At 36.1% G+C, this 15,657-nt stretch overlaps 1 protein-coding gene across 2 annotated transcripts in view; it reads right to left on the reverse strand.

Moving 5' to 3' along the window:
- Positions 1-598: 598 nt before the first annotated feature.
- Positions 599-15,657, reverse strand: part of mboat2b (membrane bound O-acyltransferase domain containing 2b) — a 30,804-nt gene continuing 15,745 nt past the window's right edge. For both annotated transcript variants that reach the window (XM_079887783.1, XM_079887782.1), the window contains 11 exons: positions 14,239-14,316; positions 9,701-9,796; positions 9,553-9,608; positions 7,667-7,721; positions 7,284-7,467; positions 6,407-6,599; positions 3,561-3,664; positions 3,395-3,459; positions 2,477-2,609; positions 1,442-1,593; positions 599-1,343 (listed from right to left, as the gene is read on the reverse strand). In XM_079887783.1, the coding sequence (XP_079743909.1) occupies positions 1,187-1,343; positions 1,442-1,593; positions 2,477-2,609; positions 3,395-3,459; positions 3,561-3,664; positions 6,407-6,599; positions 7,284-7,467; positions 7,667-7,721; positions 9,553-9,608; positions 9,701-9,796; positions 14,239-14,316 (1,273 nt within the window). In that variant the 3' untranslated portion in view covers positions 599-1,186. The remainder of the gene's footprint in view (positions 1,344-1,441; positions 1,594-2,476; positions 2,610-3,394; positions 3,460-3,560; positions 3,665-6,406; positions 6,600-7,283; positions 7,468-7,666; positions 7,722-9,552; positions 9,609-9,700; positions 9,797-14,238; positions 14,317-15,657) is intronic.

Raw genomic sequence — 15,657 nt, forward strand, 5'->3', positions numbered from 1 at the left:
TGTTATCTGTAGTGGCACAAAGTACATGGTTTATGCCTGCAGAGCAAAGATCAGATGTTGAGGACTGCTCAGGTGGATGCATTTGAGAACGCAGAAGGCTAAATTATTAATATGTTTCAAAACATTTCACTACAGATTAATTAATGTGTAACTATAGCGTGCACATTATCTTTGCAAAATAGTTAATCAGAAAACAAATACACCACAAAAGAGTAGTAAAAAGACCTCTTTTAATCACATAATTTGCAAAAAAAACAAAAAAAAAAAAAAAAAATGTACCAGATCCACACAGCGAACATAATACGGTTCAAACAAATCCAGTGGACATCCTCTATCATTTCATTAAACTTTAACACAAACATCAGCTTCATTCAACTCTAACATTCTAAAATGTTCCCAGTTTAGACTGAGAAATACTTTCATTTATGAGAAAAGAATCTCTGGTCTTTAGAGTGGAATGTATTATGTGTAACTTTCAGAGTTTATGTGAAGACTAAATGGACAAGACGTTACAACAGACCATAACAAACATAACATTGACAAAGAGCAAAGAGCCCAGTTTTAATGGTTCAGCCATGGAATTATATCTCAATTCAGACTTTCTGACTTTGAAAAAGAACCAATTTGTCTTAAATTTTGTGGACATTAAACTTTTATTTGTTGCACAGACATCCTGCATTCTTTAAACTTCCCTTTTCCAATAAATCCATTATTATTTTTCCTGTTAGTTTAGTTAGTCATATTTATTTTCACCCCTGCGACATGAAAACTCTGTTTTCAAATATAATATTGCCTGCTTTCTGCAACTGATAAAGGCCTTGTCCCTCGCAAGAAAATCCAATTTACAACCTGATACAAGACCACCAGGTTAGGGCACTAATACTTGCTGTGACAAGTGGGATTATAAAGGCAAGGTCACATGATTCTATACAAGTGTTTTCTTGGCAATAAAACTCTTCTTATAGCAGTCAGACTCAGGTTTGATTCCATCATCTCAAATCACTGTCGAATCCCAGTACCACTATACTGAGTCAAGAGATGACTTACTCTATCAGTCCAGATAAAGGCTGGTTTGTTGGTTTATTTGTGAGCTTTAGTTTATCTGACTCTCTTCATGTGTGGCTGGAGAATAGGTACATTTGCCCAGTCTGTGTGTGTAGAGAAGTTTGGTAAGGTGTTCCAGGACTCATGTGGCTTTTGGTTTCTGGTTGCTGTTGCTGTCTGTGCTCTCCAGGCTCGGTTGTACAGCAGACTGTTGCTCTTTCAGCCGCAGGTGGCGTGGTTTCACAGGCAGAGCAATGGCCAGCAGTATACAGCCTATGTGGATGCAGAAGTACCGTGACCTACAGAGAGATGGAGACAGCAGAATGTCATGAATGAAGACGGAAAACAAAAAAGAAGTTCTGCATTTTAAGTATCTGTTCTTGTTTGTCCTGCCAACCTGTAGAACTTGAGCGAGGGGCCCACAGAAAGCAGCACAAAGGGAACCACTGTGTAACAAATGGCAATCTGTGTTGCCGCCCATGTGATGACATCATACACAAACTTGTGAGTTGGCGAACCCAAGAAGTACGGTCTTACATTGTGCCTCACCTGAAGGAGAAAAGGGAACACAACATTAAGAAACGGAGGAATAACAACTTTAACCCTCAGCGACCCTGATATTCATGATGTGTTATTTTCTTTAGGAAGAAATTGATGTTAAAATTAGGACAATTTAGAAAAAAACACCAGAAAGGATAAAGTCATGAAAAGTTAACAAATTTCACAATTTGACCATTTAAACATTGTAATAAATATGTATATCAAAGCATGTTCTATATATAATATATTAATTGTAATACCACTTAATTCAAAAAAATATTTTATTTTATTATACAAATAATGTTCAAATAGTCACACTGACTAGTTTTTCATTCATTGAATAGGCTTTAGTGTGTGAGAACAAACCTAAAAAAGCTTGACCCCTAATGCCCACAGTTGCATTTTTGCTACGCTTGAAAAATCATCTCAAATTGATGTACGTTCAAAGTTTCAGGGCATGCAAGGCTTTTTCATTACTAGTCATGTAGAAATAAGATAAAGCTAAATGGCACATGCTTCATTTATTCCAAAATTGTTATGAATTCAATTAAAATGCTTTTTGTGATACATTTGTGATACATTTTAGTCTCAGCTACTGTGTAGTATTTACCTACATTTAGTAAAAATTAGGTGTTATGTAATAGCTTTATCACAAGTAGTCGTGTATTATTATTATTTTTTATTTTTTTGCTGTGCTGCTAAGACACAGATGTCATTCACACTGAGGAAATATTTACTTTTTAATCTCATTTGGTTTCATCAGCCATACCAAAAGTTGAAAAGTCCCAGTGCTCCTCATGGTGAAACAAACAGCAACATCTGATGTGTGAGTGAGAGGTATGTTCCCTATCTGAAGTGTATTTTATGTTTGGTAGAGTGTGATGTCACTCACAGCTCTGGCTGCAAGAGTGATGACGATGCCAGTGAGGAAGGTGAGGTAGTAGCCCGGGTAAGCTCCATGCCACATGGCTGACAGCAGGAAGGTGGCAGCAGTGGGATTGTAAGGACAACGTTCATAACACACCCTACAAGACAACACACAGTGTCACACATAATAAAACACTATGCAATAATCATTTTAGCATGCAAATGAAAGGAGGAAGGAAATGATACTTCCTCTTTTCATCTAATGCTGTGAATCTTAGTAGAGTTTCTGTTGATTGCCTGTTTCCATGTTAATTATTGATCATAACTGGGTAATTATGAAAAATCCCCAGTAGATGGATCTGTGGTGATAATCCTCATACAATCTTGGTCACGCAATTATTTTAAACAAGCACAGCATTTATGAAGGTAGATGGGTGACAGGTAATTACAAAATCGTTCAAAAGTCTGAGGCCATTCTTTTTTAAAGAAATTAATACTTTTATTCAGCCAGGATGTATTAAACTGATCAAAAGGGAGAGTGACTTTTAAAAATGTTAAAAAATATTAATGTTTCAAAAGAATACTGAAAAAAATGTATCACGGTTTCCACAAAATTACTACGCAGCACAAGCTGTTTTTAAAATATTATTTCTTGAGCACCAAATCAGCATATTAGAATGATTTATGAAGGATCATGTGACACTGAAGACTGGAGTAATGATGCTGAAAATTCAGCTTTGCCAATTTTAAAATATATAAAATTAGAAATCAGTTGTAATTGTAATAACATTTCACAATATTACGGGTTAAAAGTGGTTTTGACCAAATAAATACAGCCTTGGTGAGCATTAAATATTTATTTTAAAAACATTAAAAATCTTATCAACCCCAAAACATTTGAACATTAGTGTACAATAGCACAATGTGCTCTTCCTGTTCTTACCTCTTAAGCCAATGTGCTGTTTGGATGTTCCAGTTATCCAGGAATACCTTAAAGCTGGTGGCAAGCTGAAAAATACAAGAGTTAACTTGATTATGACACTTCCGATTCATTCAGGGTCGGGGGGGGAAAAACATAGCAGCTATGTTTAACTAACAGCTTAACTAACCTCTATATTCATGATCCTGAGGTTGGAAATGAGATCCCATCGAGGCAAACCATCACTGTCGTAGCCATTAAAGCCAAATCCTGCTGCGTTGTTGATGGCATCAGCTATTTAGAAAAACAGTATCATATCAAACATAATAAATGTTATGACACCCAAAATAGTTTGTCTCTCCCTTTATATAGTGTTTTAATTGAGCAAGTACGTAATTGTCAAATTAGGCAATCTGTGAATTCTGATTATGTTTGATTAAGTGTTTCATATTTCAAAGAAGAGTGTAATGCAAGTACTATAAATAATGGTAAAATCTTGTTCCTACTATTTCATAATTTACTATTACGCATTGAATTGTTGCACAGGAATGTGAGTTTCAGTTCCATCTTTTGTCTGAAGGGGGCACTAAAACACAAGCCATTAGGACCAAGTCTGTGTTGTGTAAGATGTTGATCCCAATTCAAATGGGTCACACAACCAGTCCTCACAACAGATGATGGATGAAGCATCCTAATGTGTAATTAATCATGCCCGAGGTACAGCATAAATGATAATGATGGAACGTGAAAGACATATTGCTCGTGCTTGATTAAATTATTCTTTCCAGTATGGTTCAACAGATATGTATGACACATTATGATGATAGAAAGGACAACTTGGGAAATAGGAAAACAGACTAACAGACAGAAGCTTCATGCCCATTCAAAATGAGGGGTCACGTCCTTAAGATTAAAATGCCAAATGGATTCCAATACATATATTGATCAGCCACAACATTAATGTATAGATGCCCCTCGTGCTGTCAAAACAGCTCTGTTGAGTTGAGGCATGGACTCAACCTTTGAACATGTCCTTTGGTATCTGGCACCAAGACATTAGCAGCAGACCATTTAAGTCCTGCAAGTTGCGAGGTGGTCCAGCACATCCCATAGATACTAAATCGCATTGAGATCTGGGGAATTTGGGGGGCCAAGGCTACACCTTGAAGTCTTTGTCATGTTCCTCCAAAAATGTTGCAGTGTGGCATTATCTATTATACAGAAACTCAATTAACCACTCGTTACAACTGAGGTATGCAGAAGAGCATCTCTGAACGCACGTAAAAACCTTGAAGCAGATGGGCTACAGCAACAGAAGACACCAGGTGCCAACTCCTGTCAGCTACGAACAGGAAACTGAGGCCATGAGTCGCACGGGCTCACCAAATTTGGACAATAGAAGATTGGAAAAACGTTGCCTGGTCTGATGAGTCTTGATTTCTGCTGCAACATTCAGATGGTAGGGTCAGAATTTGGTGTAAACAACATAGAAGCATGGATCCATCCTGCCTTGTATGAACGATTCAGGCTGCTGGTGGTGTAATGGTGTGGGGGGATTTTCTTGTCACACTTTTGGTCCCTTAGTACCAACTGAGCATTGTTTAAAGGAACACTCCACTGTTTTTTTTCATATTAAATGTTATTCCCTTAACTAAGGCGAGTTGATACATACCTCTCTCGTCTCAGTGCGTGCACTCAATCCCTCTGGCACGCGGCGACACTTTGATAGCACTTAGCTTAGCCCAGTTCATTCATTAGGGACCAAACAGAGATGAAGCTAGAAGCGACCAAACACCTCCACGTTTTCCCTATTTAAATACAGTTACACGAGTAGTTACACGACCATGTATGGTGACAAAATAAAACGTGGCGCTTTCCTATGACGGAATAGCACTGGGAGCACTTCGACTCGGCGCAGTAATATCATCACTCCTGAAAAATCCTCTCCCTCTCACTTCTGTCATTAGAACCAACGTGACTTTTTACTGCGCCGAGTCGAAGTGCTCCCAGTGGTATTCCGCCATACATTATAGTTATCCTTTTTACCCGCTTAGAAAAGCGCCACGTTTTATTTTGTGTCACCATACTTGGTCGTGTAACTACTCGTGTAACTGTATTTAAATAGGGAAAACGTGGAGGTGTTTGGTCGCTTCTAGCTTCATCTATGTTTGGATCCAAATGAATGAACTGGGCTAAGCTAAGTGCTATCAAAGTGTCGCCGCGCACCAGAGCGATTGAGTGCACGCACTGAGACGAGAGAGGTATGTATCAACTCGTCTTAGTTAAGGGAATAACATTTAATATGAAAAAAAACGGTGGAGTGTTCCTTTAAACGCCACAGCCCACCTGAGTATTGTTGCTTATGTCCATCTCTTTATAACCACAGTGTAACCATCTTCTCATGGCTACTTCCAGCAAGAATAACGCCATGTAACAAAGCTCAAATAATCTCAAACTGGTTTCTTGAACGTGACAATGAGTCCACTATACTCAAATGGCCTCCACAGTCACCAGATCTCAATCCAATAGGGCACTTTTGGGATGTGGTGGAACGGGAGATTCGCATCATGGATGTGCAGCCAACAAATCTGCAGCAACTGCGTAATGCTATCATGCCAATATGGACCAAGATCCCTGAGGAATGTTTCTAGCACCTTGTTGAATCTATGCCACAAAGAACTAGGCAGATCTGAAGGCAAAAGGGGGTTCAACCCGGTACTAGCAAGGTGTACCTAATAAAGTGGCTGGTGAGTGTATATTTTATATTTATATACATTTATACATAATATTCATTTTATTATTTATATATAACCGTCTAAAGTGTCTTTTTGCAGACTGATTATATCTTATTCCCCCTCAGACTACTAGATGCATGAGGCTCCTGCTAATATTAATCAAAACATAATATCCCACATCAGAATGGAAGAAAACAGAAGATCGGTTTAGACAAAATATTATCTTTCAAAATATATCAAAACAAGAAAAGGAGAAAGCTAGACAGATGGGAAGAGAAGGAGAGGCAGGAAATCCACGCACCCAGAGTCCAAACAAAGTAGTATTTAGGCCGGGTGGTCAGCATGGACAAATACAGGTAGACCACCTGAGCATAGAAGGGTGTGGTGGCAATAAAATCATCATCAACGTTACGCTCCACAGGACAGACTTTGCAGACGGAGAGGAAGACCAGCAACGAGATGAAGCAGGTGGCCAGTTTTCGGATGACCTCTGTCTGTTAAGAAACAGAAATGCACAAATTGATATGAATTTGTCATAAGCCAATCATATACATTTTAGGAATAGTTTTATATAACATATTGATAACAAACCAATATTCAAAAGTTTGGGGCGAGTATGTTTTTTAAGAAATTAATACTTTTATTCAACAAGGATGCAATTGATCAAAAATGAGACTTAAGACATTTACATTATTACACACGATTTCTATTTCAAATACTGTTCTTTTAAACATTATGTTCATCAAAGACTCGTAAAAAAAAAACCGAAAAATTCCACAAAAATATTAAGCAGCACAACTGTTTTTAACATAAGAAATGTTCCTTGAGCAGAAAATCAGCATTTTAAAATAATTTCTGAAGGATCATGTGACACTGAAGACTGGAGTAATGATACTGAAAATCCATCTTGCTTTCATAGGAATATATTACATTTTAACATATATTTAAATAGAAAACAGTGATTTTAAATTGTAATTTTAAACAGTTTGTACTGTATTTTCGATCAAATAAATGCATCCTTGTTGAACATAAGAGACTTCTTTCCACAAAAAAAAATAAAAAAAAAAAATAATAATCTTACTAATCCCACACTTTTGAAGATTTGTTCAGCCTTTATGCTATTTGTGATAAACTGAAGTTATTAAAAAGAAAAATACAAACGACTAAGTAAAACGAACATTTGGTGATGGGTCGTTCAGTCTGCTCTTCCCATTGACTTTTCCCTTGGTCTCAAGCTCTCTGTGCCGATAGGGAGTGCCCTCAATGAAGGCAATGTAATCGTTATAGGAGCAGGTGGGACCAGCCAATATGCCCATGAAATTACAGTTATAACTGAAGTACTCCAATAAACTGGGCATCCGTCTGGATGAAACACAAACACGGAGGAAAAGAGGATGATTTTAGCACTGCATTACATCATATCTAGTGAAAAGACTTGAGATAGCTTGCAGGTATAAATATAAAGGGCAAAGCAACTATTTTTCTAGACCACAATCATATACACTGTCTTTGTATTGTACAGTAAACAGTTTAATTTAAAGCTTCTTTTAAATCTACATACCTTATAGCCAACAGTTTTTGACCCTGGTTGAGCTGATCTTCCTTCCTCGCCATTCCTGTTAACATAAAAAAATATATAATATAATATAATATAATATAATATAATATAATATAATATAATATAATATAATATAATATAATATAATATAATATAATATAATATAATGCCTCCTTTTTCTGTTTTCCACAGAAGAAATAAATTCATAAGGGTTTGAAATGTCAAATGTTCAAGGGTGAATTAAATGACGACAGAATTTCAATTTTTGGCCAAAATATTTCTTTAAACAAAATTTTGCTGGAAATCTTGACGTTTGAATCTGAGCACAGAGGAAGTATTGTATCTGCTCAGCTTCTGAGCTTGTGAGAAGTGGTTTCATCTAACAATCCCTGGCCTCTCCCTGATTTACAGAGGGAATTAAGAGAGGGAAGAAATGTGCTGTAAATTGACTTGGCTCAGAGTTCATGCACTTGACTCATGAGTCTCCTCTGCCTCAGTTGTTTGTCTTACTGCACACACGATAAGACAAGGCAAGTCGACCCAGCGTAAGTGGCTTTAATTTCTTCCTGTTGTATTGCAAGCCTTATGCACATTACAAGACGAGCCACTTAAAAAGTTTTCATTAAGGTTTATGTGTGACCCAGCGAGCAGTGCGGAGACAGAGCTTCACTCACAATAGGCCCCAACATGTACCAGAGGTAGTAATGGAGTTTAGCAAGGCCTTTGTCCTATTAGTGTCCTACGGACCATAGGGAATATCAATGACAGGTTATTCAGGACAACAGGCGAGTGAAACCACTTTATAAGAGTCCTGACGGACAGCTTACATACAATTTATATCACCAAATGATTCATTTTATATCATGCTAACAGAATATATCGCAATATATCAAAAATAACCAATGTGGTAATACCCATTTCTGGATTAGGGTTAGTGAATTAAAGTGAATTAAACACTTTCCAAATGAAAGGTACTTCATCACATTAACAGACATTAACTAAAAGATTATTCATAACAAATGATATGTCTGGTGCAAAAATAGCTTCATGTTATGTAACAAGCTAAAAGCAGACTCTAAAAGCATGACTTTAAAAACGCATAGCTGGCACATCTGCGACACCACATCAACTTAATTCTACTGTATATTAATGCGAGTTACTGCTACAGTGGAGTTATTATTGTTAAAAAAAATCTGTTATTTGACAAAAAAAACATAACTGAGAAAGATTTAAACTAAACTATTATATATTATTATATTATACTTAAATTACATATTATATTTGAATGACTCCACAAATTTATTTCAATTTAGTTTTAGATGGTATATTATAAAAAGGGAAACAAAAACTAAAACAATAACTATATAAAAATAAAATAAACTAAGAATTCAGAATTTTAACTGTGCAGCATAAATAGTATAGACAAAATGTGACACGATATTAGCCAAAGTATCAGCCAGTCCTACTCTTGCACTAGACATCCAGTGAGGTTACAGCCGAGAGGACAAAAGCAAATCTAAAGGGAATCCGCTCTGTTCAAAAGCTACTCCGTGACAAAGGTTTGCAGGCCAGCAGATGAACTCGGCAGGGGACAAAGAAATGAATTTGTGATAACGGTAATAGTGCAAGATGGCGAGCACTCATCATAAGGGTAATATGTCACCCTGTGGAACAATAGAGGGGTGAAGAGAAGGAGGGAGGCTTGTTTTCATCTGCTTTCACTTCATCCCACTGCCTTCCATTTCTTTAATTAGTTTCTCTGGCCCTTTGGCAGCACATTTGACAATCACAACAGCAGCAGCCTGGAACAGCATCCAGAACAGAATCCCAATGCATCATTCCTGGGTGTTTTCTAAACTTTAACCAAACACACACACACACACACTCACCATCATGGATCTCAAAAGCCACACTGGTTATCTTCTGTGTGATGACCATCATCGGCCTGTCAGGGAGAGAGAAAGAAAATAACATATGGGTACACAACAGTGACAATGAAGCTCAGAAACCTCACATAGAAAGGGATATTCTTCTTACCCTGTGAAATCGGCAGAGTACATGCCGTAATCAAAGACGTAAACCCGGGTGATTTGGCAGAAGCTAAGATAACCCAGGGCGACCACCAAACAGTACCTGCAATGTGAACCAAAGAGCATGTTTCATGTTCCAGAAGCATTAATGTACTTGCAACCATTTTCCTTCAGGTAATACAAATAAATTAGTTTTATAAGAGCTTTGATATCATGAAGGTCTGAAGGATGTCATACTGAGATTTATTGTGATCCATTAAAACCCAAAAACAAGTACAAACTTTATTTTAAGAAAATAAAATAACAAAAAAACAGCTCAGTGATGTTTCCAGAAATTAACTCTACTCTGTGTGTGTGTGTGTGTGTGTGTGTGTGTGTGTGTGTGTGTGTGTGTGTGTGTGTGTGTGTGTGTGTGTGTGTGTGTGTGTGTGTGTGTGTGTGTGTGTGTGTGTGTGTGCAGATAAACCATTATTCTCTACCCAAATTAATGACATTATTGCTCCCAATTCTTGTACAATGGAGAAAAAAAAAGATGTGGAAATTAAAATGGGGGTAGAAGATGAGAAAAGACACACATACATAGTCTCATACACACACACACACACACACAGGTGAAACTGTCAGTGCCATCGAGGCGTTTCATTATCACTGTCAGATATACTGCATGTGTTTGCTCAGCCTGTTTGGTATTTTTAAATGGCTCTCTGGAAAACTGGATTCTGATTGGCCAATTGTTTGCATAATTTTGCAAACCGCATTACCTACCACTGACTCACGCAATACATTTTCTACAAAGCTGTGTTTGTATCGTTTTATGGCAGAATGGGGGCCAGGGCCCACTGTGAGGTCTCAGCAAACTTCCCAAAGGCCTCAATATGATATAATTTTATTTATTTTTCTTTGAAGAACCAGAATTGTATTGAAAAATCTGGAAATAGGAATCCTAATTTTAGAAATATGATGTAAATTATTAAAATAAAAAATAAAACTTCATGAGCATTTTTTTTAATGAATATACATTTGTCTAGTATATTAAACTTTTTTTGGCTACACTTTATTTTAAGGTGTCATTGTTACAGTGTAATTATATATTTAAGTACTGAGTAATATTAAGCAACTACATGTACTTACTATAGGGTTAGGTTAGGATTAGGCTTTGGTTGAGGGTTAGTTGCATGTAATTATGCATAATTTACTGTTATTACTACGCTAAGTACATGTAACATATGTAACAAGGACACCTTAAAATAAAGTGTTACCCTTTTTTGTTTGTTTTGCGAGTAATCCAGCAAATCACGAACAACTGGAAAAGTTATAGGACCTTTGAATATAGTTTCTTCTCATATTATAAAATAATTTGAATAAAAATATAATTGCATGTCCATTTATTTTTGCACTGTATGTATGCTGCTGTGTGAGCTGGATAAATAGACAGTCAGCCTGTCATTATCACAAAACAAACCTTCACAAATCTCTCCTTCTTCTGATCATGCTGTTTTCCAGGTTAGTTTTGTTTGATGCATTTAGTAGCAAGTAGCATATTCTGCTTGGTTTCCTGAGTCATGACTAAGTCAGGCAGGGAAAAAGCAGCGAGGACAAGATGCAAATGTGAATGCTGATTTCTCACAATAAGTGGTTTTCTAATGTGAATGCAAATGTACTATTTGAGAGCGGTGTAAGACATCAGCCACAGCTTTTATAAAAAAAATAAAGATAATAATTCACAATATACCCAATTTTTTTTTCCCCCAAGTCTATTTTGCTTCTGTTGTGTTCACAGTTACATGACAACAGAATGTCATTAGTCCAGTAATCATGTGGTTTTAAAACGTAAGATCTGTTTTTATCTCATAGACAAAGTTAGGGTAAAATCAGATAAAGCTTGAACGGACTAGCACAACTCAAGGGACTTGAAGGGACTAGAAGCTCCCAGTCTTTCTCATTATTTCTTATACATACACACACACACACACACACACACTCGAGCTTTAGTGATGACACATTCAGCTCAGGTCCCCAGACACTGCAGGTGTGAGTACAAAGATAGACTAGGTGTGCGTGTGCTTTCCATTCAACAATGCAAGTGTGTTTTGCAGGTCTGCAAAACTGTTTGCCCTCCTAAAGGCGGACAAAAATAGAACGGTCTCAACCGCTGTATGTTTCCCAAAACAACACAACCATTCAAGTCAATCGCCTTTCTACACAACTCACCAATTGAAGACAGAAAAAGGAGGAGAAAGAATTGTCTACCTTAACAACTCCAAAGACAGTAATATCACCTCATTTGAAACAAAATGTCCTTAAAGGGCCATTTAACAAAAGTCTGACATTGAGGCAGTTTTATATTTACCACCTAGTAAGAAGGTTCTGGCAGCTGGCAGGAGACGGCAGCAGGGAAATAATGGAAGATTTTATTACACCTATGAGGAGGACAGTGACTGATGGTCAGCCAGTGAAGGGAATGAGGTCTTTCTCATTATAATTATCTTTGGGTCAGTTTTCAACTCTTTCATCAGAAGAAAGGGCACGATTTCTATCTGCATGGACCTTAGTTCACCTTTTGAATGAAAAGGGGGCTATGAAGGATTCACGCACTGCTCAATGGGCTCTATTGAATTCGAAGTAAAAAGTTTTTAATGTAATAGTGTTCACAACCAGTTGTACTTCTGCATTGTGACATATTTCCTAATGAAACAGGACATGCAATAACAAAAAGAAATGGACTGTAATTTATTTTAATCAACAGGAATTGATTGAATCGATTGGGTTGAATAATGAACTCTTGGTGATGTCAACAAAAAAGAAAAATAATTTCAGTTTATTTTCAGCCACAGAACCACAAAATTTAACGGTAAAGAAATTAATACTTTTATTCAGCAAGGATATTAATAACGTTACAAAAGATTTCTCTTTCAAATAAATGCTTTCTTTTGAACTTACTATTAACCCAAGATCCTGAAAAATAATGTTTCACAAAAATATTAAGCAGCACAACTTTAATGTTATTAATTTTTATTTTTTATTTTTTGACCACCAAATCAGCATATGTGACCCGTGCTGGCAAAATGAGTCACAATGTGCACATTTTCCAAAATGAGTTTATTAGAAATTAGAGTTATTTTCACATTCTCTATTAAAAAAAATCTTCAAAATGATGATTTGTTGGAATCAGACTGAGCAACACCTGTTTGAAGTCGATAGGGGAAGCAAAGTCTAGTCAAAGTCAAAGTCTTGGTATAAAAAACAAATATCTATAGGGAAAATATATATTAAACTTTTTTCCCCATGATACCACAATTGTTTGATTAACATTAATGAACAGCAATATACAGACAGCCTATATATTCAGACCTACTGTACCACACAGATCCAATAAAATGTTTTGATGTTTTTCCCCCAATAGGAAACCACAGACAAACGCCAACAAACGAGTTGGCAGTTGGATTTAGAATTTTATGGTCAGTCAATGTGAAGACAAACCCTGACCAACGCCAACAGAAACCAACCCAACAAACGTGTTTGTTTATGTTTGTCTGTGCGGTGTGAATTAACAAATCATTTTTGCGTGAATACTCGCCAAGACAGATATTTTGAACTACTGTAATTCTGTGTATGTGTGTGTGTATATCGGGATCATGCTCTGTCCGTGGCGTCTTTGTGTGCACGCTTAGGATGCGTCGGTCAGCGCGAGAAAGATAGTTTTGTTTACATCAGCATGAGTTTGAAAATCACATTTCATATTTCACTGGTTCATGCCATTGAGAATTCGCTATGAATATTTACAAAGTCGGAATGCTGCGCTTTAAAACAACACCAAACTTGTGCTGAGGGGAAGCACAGCCGTCAAGAAGCGAGCAGAGAAAAATGGCATTTTTCATGGAAAAAGGAAAGGTACTCCTCTCAGAATACATACAAATAAAGAGATTTATAGATGTTTAATTGCTATTTGGATCATTGGGATCGCTTGACGAGGGCTTAAATGAACACATTTTTGTGAAAACCTCAAATTTGACATTTTTCACTTGTTTTGCCTGAAGCTTGTATTTATCCTGTGCACATTTTTGAATTGAGATTTCTGAAGATGTGACAATGAAGACTGAAGTAATGGCTGCTTTGATTTTATATTACATTTTATAATATATTAAAATATATACATTTAATATAAATCCAGCCTTGGTGAACGTAAGAGACTTCTTTTTTAAAACACGTTTGAATGGTGGTGTACATCTTGATGAAAGATATGGGGACAAACTTTTTCCTTTGGAATAACACTGAATTGTTCAAAATTAAGAGAGTAATTATTAAAGTGAAATTTGTCTTTAATGTGTATTAAAGACCCCCTAAATTAAACATTTTAATTTTGTGCCTTTTAGTCAGTTTATTAGCTTTGAGACCATATTTGTGTACTATGTCAATACAGGAAATGCTGCACTTGCCCAGCCATTTCATAGGGTCTTTAATAAAGTAAAAAAACATTAATTTAATGTTGCCTTTAATGTTGATTCTGAAGTCACTGATTCTAAAGATGTAAAAATATGGACTCACTTGTGCATGTGCTCAACTCCGGTCAGAATCATTATGCCGTAAGTAATGCCGCTCTGGAGAAGGAAATGAAGCGCATACCTGTAGAAAAGAGAGAAAATGCTGTTTTTAAATGCAGTACATTTTGTAATGCTTAATATGGCAGCGGTAGGAATAGAGTTCTACGTTGCGGTTAAAAGAGCCAATGAACTTTTCGATAAAAGTAAGGTCTGTTTTTTTTACTCTTTATGTAAATGTAAATTACCTGGATCAGCATGAAAAATCTTGTTTTTTTAGTGAAATGTGTGTGTGTGTAGGTGTGTATGTATATGTATATGTATATGTATATGTATGTGTATGTGTATATATGTATAAATAAGATACACACTGTGTGTGTATTTATATATATTTTATAATTTTTCTTTTGCTGATTTGACATTATTGTTTCAATCTGAAGAAGAAGTGAGCCAAATTTGTATGCCCATTACCCAGATCCCTCAAAGAGAACTGCCTTAAAGAGACTTTACGGAAGCTTATCTGCAAGTCAGACCCACTTAAACACACACAAACACAAACAGAGACACTTTAATAAGGGTTTGAAAAGACGCCACTAATTAGCAAGCAGAAGTCTCTCTATCTTTCAGTGTGGACTATTGATCTGTTTGTCTTTTTAAATGAGATGTTAATGAGTTCTAGATCTGAGTCGCCACCGACTCATCAATACAAGCTTCAGCATGGCTGATAGTGATCTCATAACACAGACACTAATGTATCTAAAATGATGTTAGTATCGGCAGGAATTTCTTAAAACACTAGCTGTTTCTCTAAAGGTTTTTAGCAAAATATACTGGAAATTAAAAATGTTCTTTAGAAATTTGAACTGGATATATTATTATTATTATTATTATTAATAAATGTCATTAACTTTAACTGTAGGAAATTATATGATTGGACACAAAAATGTAAGTAGGTCACAATTCTTGCAAGGTCCTGAAATACTACAGGAACCTCACAGAGAGTCATGCCAAACTTCTGATGTTCTTCTGGAACAGTTAAATCATTGTTCTCTGACACTGTTTGTTGTGATTTAGCCATGATATTTTTTTCCGCATATTGATTTTTCTAAAAGATCATGTTTCCAAAAAACAATTGGATAAATGAAACCTTTTTAGTCCTAATTGCAAATTGTAAATTTAAATGATACTACTACAATCTAAAAACGGGACATGCCAATAAAAAAGCAAGTTTTTGTATAATGAAACAATCCTTCACTTGTATTTCTGTTTTCCACTTTTCAAATCCATCTTTGATATGAATCAAATGGTGTAATGTGATTCATTTTGAAGCTTTTAAAAAATGTCCGGTCTGCACTGTTGTGTTTGAGTCATATAGGTGTAGTTACAACAGAAAAATTCCACATAATTTGATACTTGACTGTACTAG

This window comes from Squalius cephalus, assembly GCF_949319135.1.
Source record: "Squalius cephalus genome assembly, chromosome: 12".
In the NCBI taxonomy this organism is placed as follows: Eukaryota; Metazoa; Chordata; class Actinopteri; order Cypriniformes; family Leuciscidae; genus Squalius; species Squalius cephalus.